The sequence below is a fragment of the Gossypium hirsutum genome, chromosome D11, assembly GCF_007990345.1.
Source record: "Gossypium hirsutum isolate 1008001.06 chromosome D11, Gossypium_hirsutum_v2.1, whole genome shotgun sequence".
In the NCBI taxonomy this organism is placed as follows: domain Eukaryota; kingdom Viridiplantae; phylum Streptophyta; class Magnoliopsida; order Malvales; family Malvaceae; genus Gossypium; species Gossypium hirsutum.
The window spans coordinates 63818077-63824751 of record NC_053447.1 but is presented as its reverse complement, the minus strand read 5'-3'; the positions used below and the strand labels follow the sequence as shown (position 1 = coordinate 63824751).

The 6675-nt window shown below is 33.5% G+C and overlaps 1 protein-coding gene across 1 annotated transcript; it reads right to left on the bottom strand.

The window, feature by feature from the left end:
- Nucleotides 1-3313: 3313 nt before the first annotated feature.
- Nucleotides 3314-6354, bottom strand: LOC107929748 ((+)-delta-cadinene synthase isozyme XC14). Its single transcript, XM_016861255.2, has 7 exons — nt 6186-6354; nt 5759-6026; nt 4892-5270; nt 4559-4777; nt 4299-4437; nt 3755-4003; nt 3314-3659 (listed from the first exon to the last, which is right to left on the bottom strand). Exons 1-7 carry the CDS (start codon nt 6300-6302, stop codon nt 3351-3353), a joined length of 1680 nt encoding a protein of 559 aa, XP_016716744.2. The 5' UTR covers nt 6303-6354; the 3' UTR covers nt 3314-3350.
- Between the last annotated feature and the right edge of the window lie 321 nt (nt 6355-6675).

Below are 6675 nucleotides of genomic sequence, written 5' to 3'. Positions count from 1 at the left end.
TTCTTTAAACAATCCAACTTACAGTCAATCGGTCCTATACCAAATCAAGAATCACATTCTGTCCAAATCAACTAGACCTCTTCTTCCTTGCATTTCTCTCTCTCTTTTTCTTCATTGTTGTTAAAAACTTATCCTCAATTTCCTATATAGATCTAACTTTTCTATTGTCTCCTAGCCCAAGAATGACTCCTGTATAAGCCCAAATTTGCCTAGGGCCCAAACAATGGCCGAAAACCCTAACAGACCCAAACTAAACCAGACCTGGCCTAGTCTAAACCCGAGCCCAGTACCCAAAACATAGACCACTAACCCAATTACATGCCAAAACCCTAATGGCCTAGACGGTCCAAAATACAACACAGAAATAGTAACCCTAGCCCCCTACTGCGTCGCACCACCTGCCTTCTGACTTCTGCACCTCCACCCGCTCCACCAGCACCTCTGGCACCTGCAAGACAAGAAAACACGCAAGCAGCAAAATAGAAAGAAAAATAGAAACAAATCGGCAATAAAAAGCCGAGCACCATTTTTGCATCTTTTTCTTTTTACAACTAGTTAATAAAAAAGAGCAGATCCAAAAGCTTAAAAAAAGGTTGACTTCATTTTTTTTCTTTTCTTTTTCTCTGTTTTTGTGTTTTGTTTATTTATTTTATTTTATTTTTCATTTTTTGTTTATCTTCTACGACCCTCCTTAACAAAAACAAAGCAAAGGGGAAAGGAGGAAATACCTGTTTGCTTCGAAGGTCGGCGTCGGAATCCATTTTCGCCATCACCGGAGTTGAACAAGGAGGGGTCTTTTCTTTTTTCTCTCGATCCCACGGTTGAGAAGGCCTAGCCTTCAGGAACACCGTGGAGAGAGGGCCAAAAAGCCGTTTCGCACCACTCCGGCCACCGGCCATGGAGGCGGCGCGGCGGAGGCCCAAGGAGACTTAACGGCCGGAGCAAGAGAGTTTTGAAAGGAAACTCTCATTTTTTCCGGAAAACAATGGGGAAATGAAGTTTTTTTCTTTAAAATGTGACTTTTGTAGGTCGACCAAACAGCGTCGTTTAGGGCTGGTTACAATAGCCCTAAAACGGCGTCGTTTTGGTATCCTTCCGTGACCCGACCCGTTGGCCCTCAGGATCCGCGTGTTTCTACGGTGAAGGGGCTATTTGCGCGCAAGGCCCCTCCTCTTTTGAGCTGTAGTGCAATCGGGTCTTTGTGGTTCTTATATTTTGGCCGCATAATTTTCTGATAGTTTCATTTTGGTCCGAGCTGAAACACTGCGTTTGAGGGATGGGAATATTTCCTAGTCGATCCCTCATCCTTTAAGCGTGTTTCATTTTAGCCCCGAGCCACCTTTTTTACTTATTTGTGATTCTGACCCCGTTTCAGTCCATTTTCAATTCGGTCCCTGGTCTGTTTATTTATTATTATTATTTTTTATTTTTTAATTTTTTTAAAAAGGGAAATAAAATAGTTTTATTTAATGTTATTTATTTATTTATTTTCAATTTTTTGGTCAAAATTACATTAATTTCATTTTTTTGATTTGTTTCATTTATTTATTTTAACCATTATTATTGCAATTTTATTCTATCATTTATTCATTTGTTATTTTCAAGTATTTTTAATATCTAGATTTATTGGTATTATGTTTATTGTCATTGCATTATTGTTATTGTTACATTATTACTTGCATTATTATTATTATTCATGTATATTGGCACTAAAATTCATTAGTATTAATGTTATATATGTATTTTATGATGATGTATATTATGTCTTAATTGTTTTAAACATGTATCGTATTATCGTTATTAGTCATGTACGATCCCTTTTTAAAAAAAATGATTTCTTCTCGAATATAATCAAAATGCACACATACTGTTTTTTTTAAATATTCCATTAATGCTCATTCAAATTAATTTTTTTTAAAAAGGGTAATACTTTGCGTTTTGGCAATTCGAGAAATCGTACCCTAACTTACGAGATTTCGATTTTCTCGTTAAACTTAAATAGAAAAATATCCTTTTAAAATTTCAAAATAAAAGAAATCTTGAAATAAGGAAATATTTTGCATGTTAGCAATTCGAGAAATCGTGCCTTAACTTACGGGGTTTCGGTTTTCTCGTTAAACCTAATTAGCAAAATATCCTTTTGATTTTAAATTATGGCATTTCAAAAAGGCAAGATTATTCTCTAAATTCTCGAATTTTGTGTCCTAACTTACGGGGATGTGATATTTCGTTACTTCAAGGCAAGTAGGTCTTTAATTCCCCTTTCGATTTATTCACACATTTTAATAACATTATTAAGAAGGGATCATATTTCAAATTTTCTTTCAAGCTTTCCATCATCGATACTAAGACACTAATTAATCAACTAGGTACCAATTTTGGGCGTTACGAGGGTGCTAATCCTTCCTCGTACGTAACCGACTCCCGAGCTCATTTTTTAAATTTCGTGGACCAAAATCGTTGTTTTAATAAAATTAAATTGTTTATTAAAAACAACCACTTTTCAAGGTGGCCCAATCACATTTTATAAAAAAAAGATTGGTGGCGATTTCTGTTTTCTTCGTTTTCATTTTAAAATTCAAGTCGACCCGTTTTGTCAAAAAAATGGTGTCAACAACTCTATTACTCACCATCTGTTCACTAGCCTCATATTGCTCTCCAACTATTTTACGAGAATTTTTATCCAACTGATGAATCTCAACTCTCTTAGAAATCCCCTACCGATTGCACTTCCCTCCAGTAAAATGCACGGTTGATTATCCACACTTCCTTCCACGATCCATTTTTCTTTAAAACACATACCTTTAATCTCTTAAGCAATCACATAAAAACACCTCAAACAACCCCAAGAGATCAAACTTACCATCTTTAACACCTAAAAAACTTTAAAGCCAAGGTTCATTCACCATCATCCCATGTTGATATACTGTAAGTATTAGCCCTTTGTAACACAATAACACAACTACCACTCATGATCCCTTGCACTGAAATCTCATAAGCAAAAATCATTTCAGACCAACTCAGAACGGCACCAAAAGAACAACCATGCATGAAACTCATTTAAATAACAATGCTTGATTCATTCACCAACCCGTAAGGCTCAAGAAATCATGAGAACTGAAAATTTATTGAAATATGACATAAAACATAGTACAAAAGAGTAACATAAATATACCATAAATTATTGAGGTGATATAACACCTCAAACATAAAATGACACGTAAAAGTGACACAAACATACACTATGGATTATTGAGATATTAGGATTTAAATAACATCTTAAACACAATATAACCTATAACAGCAATACACACGAAATGGATAGCTAGATAATATAGACTCTTAATTCCTCAATAAGAGACTGAGATTGGATCAATGAGCAAAGAAGTTATTCCATCTTTTGTATTTTTCCCAACATGTGTGTACCCATCTTCATTCTTGTAAATGACATCGCTGAACCTTGTAAAATTGAGAATTCGTGTAAGAACCGGCCCTGGAACAACTTTGGATATCTCACTAAATATCAATTCCTGGTTTATATCTTTCCAAGCATTCTCCACTTGCTTCATCAATTCACTACATGCTTCTTCTTCTGAAACTGCATGTTCTCTCATGTAGCATTCAACAGCCGATGCACAGTCCCCTTTCTCTTGCTCAAACTATATATTTATATTAGTTTTATTCATCAAATATAAGTTATTGAAATCAAATATAAGTTATTGAACATACTCTTGCAAAATTCGAAAAAAAATACCTTGTGTGAAGTAACATCATTCATGATACGAGCAATAAAGGAAGAAGCATAAATGATTTTAGGGTTGTTAGATGCCCAATTAAAAATTTCAGGTGTCACAAAATCTCCCATTCCAACAAAAGATGTGACGATTAACATGATATAACCAGCAGATACAACTGCGTTGCTCATGTACTCCTTCATTGTTGGAACATAGTTTTCATTAAACCATTTCGCCTCCACAAAATAAGCTTCTGACACTTGTTTAAACTATAAAAAGGGTCAAAAAAAAAAAGGTCATTACCTTTAGGTCATAATAAAATTTCAAATTTAGAGTACATATGTATTAACTTATAATCCTTTAAATATAAATATTTATTTTATAAAATGGAATATGCTCATGTTGAACATATATCTATATTTAAGGATAACAAAATAACTCCTTGTCTCCTTGCCAACTCCACTTATATTCGACACTTTTCCCATTTAATATATGAGAACAGGGTTACTAATTTTTATTATTTATGTAAAATTATTTAAAAAATAAGATAAAATACGAACGTACTGCATCTTTCGCATATTTGACACGATATAATTTTTCTTGCTTAATCATTGCCTCTTCCTTTTCTCCATAAAAATCTAATAATGGCTTGTAAAATGACTTCATGTATTCTGGAAGTTGATCTATATAATCAACATCCCACCTGAAAATCAATTAGAGAAAAGTTCAAAATCAGACATTTTGAATTTTTTTTTATACATGATCACATGAACTAATTGAATCGCTTTAAAATTGAATCCTGTGTAAATATAGAAGTTGCTAACCTCTGGATTGCATTCTTGAGGAGTTGAAGTTCTTCAAGTGTGCCATATGAGTCATATGTGTCATCCATTATTGATGTCATGACAAATGTTTTTACTAATATCTCCCTAGCAAAAGAGTATTGTGGCTCAAAATACACTCCTAATACCCAAAGGTAACATTCTACAAATCTATCTCGAGCAAAAGGTAGTTTTGTAGCTAAGTCTAAACCATTCTTCCACCTGAAACAAAACCCACATTAGCCTAACTATGTATAGTTCATTATTTGATATCAATTAGTCCTTTTAAATTAGGATAAACAATTAATGTTGAATGTTAAAGGAGTAATATATTGCCTTGAGATCTTGCTTAGCTCTTCCTTGTGTAAAATTTGTAACAAGTTGAAATCCAACTTTGCAAACTTCAATAGCGTTTTGTTATGTGAAGGATCGTCTTGGTAAAAGGAAATGAATCGCCTAGCCTCCAACCTTGACAAGCCCTTGCGGATGGGTCGGTATAGAGCTTGGGAGACTAAGGCTGAAAGGGGATATTCGATAGTCTCAGCAGCTTTGGCTAAACCAAGATGAGTGGTGGTGAAACCAAGAGCTTCTTCAAGTATATCTTCCCCATGCACACGTAAATATGAAGCTTCATACAATTCTAGTAAGCCTTTCACATCACTTGTTAAGGACATGTTAAAGTTTCCTTCATCATCTTTGAACTTGTTGAACCATTCTACTAAGCCCAAGAAAATATTATTATATTAATCATTGTAATATAGAGAAATTAAATCTAAAATATAAACCCTCAACAACAAAGTTTTGTAGCAAAAAGAGAAAACTAACTCGAAGAAAAAAAATTAAGATGCACAATATGACAACGATTTTCATCGTGGTCATGACCATCATAATTTATTATTATAGGAAAATAATTACATGCAATTACTTTTATATGGATTTTAAGTAAAAATAATATAGATCTCGATCTAGAGTATTGAATTGATTATTTATTTGTGTTGAATTATAGAGTAAATATTTTAAAAAATTTATTTTATTTTTTTAACAATTTTGATTGGGTTGGATCATCGATTCAAGTTAATGGTGAAGGAGCTGGACAATTTTTTTGAATCAAAACAGTTAAATTATTTTGCTGACCCTAATTACAAGTTAAAACAATAAAAAAACAAGATTTGACGTGAAAAATGGGAAGGAAAATGGACTCACCACAAGGGACACCCAATCCCTTCTCTCTAAGCAATCGAAATTGAAGAGAAGTAGTCTCGAGAGTTTGGTCATCCTTATAGTCATGCTTATAAATATTGACCAATACTTCCTCTATCTCTCTTTCAAAACGGTAACACACACCCAACCGTTTGATTGTATCAATTAAACGCAATTTGTAGAGCAACTCATCATCCATCACTACCTTAATCATCCTCCTTACTTCTTCTTTCAGTTCTTCATGTTGCAGTTTAGTTTTAGCATCAACGTTCTGCAAAATTGTAATGTAGTACAATACGAAATCAATATAAACACGAAAACATAATTGCTCATGTGCAAACACTTGTATATATGTGATTTAAGCTAAACAATATACTAACGACTGATATTTACTCATGTGCAAACACACGTATGTATCTAAACTCTTTACCGTTGTTGGAGACGAAAGGAAAATATCCCCCCAAAGGCTAGGATGAAACTTGGCTGTGGGACGCTTTTGGTTGGACATGGATCCATGAGTTGAAGAAGGAAGCTTTGAAGAAGACATTTTGTTAGATAGTAATTCTGTATGTTGGAAACACTACTAAATGAGATGAATTGGTGTGAGGTGAAGAGCTCCTATGTTGAACTATTTATAGAACTTTCTCAGCATGTGAAAATCCTATATTTACATATAAATCTATAAATTGAACAGCAGGGTTCGGTAAAAATAAAAATAAAAATTATAAAATTATTAAAAAATATATAAATTAAAAATGAATTAATTGTTGACTTGACATCCAGGTGTATGTCCACGTCAGCAAAGTTAATATCTATTGGAGTGATTTGATAGAAAAAATGCAAGTTTGAGGGTTAAAGAGAGGAAAAAAATTAAATGGAGGACTAAAAAGATTTTTTTTAATGTTGGAGGGCTAAATAAG

Coding starts and splice junctions, on each gene's coding strand:
- LOC107929748 (XM_016861255.2), bottom strand. CDS start 6,302: ATGTCTTCTTCAAAGCTTCCTTCTTCAACTCATGGATCCATGTCCAAC. Junction 6,027..6,185: donor TCCTTTCGTCTCCAACAACG/GTAAAGAGTTTA, acceptor ACAATTTTGCAG/AACGTTGATGCTAAAACTAA. Junction 4,004..4,298: donor TCAAATATGCGAAAGATGCA/GTACGTTCGTAT, acceptor CCCTTTTTATAG/TTTAAACAAGTGTCAGAAGC.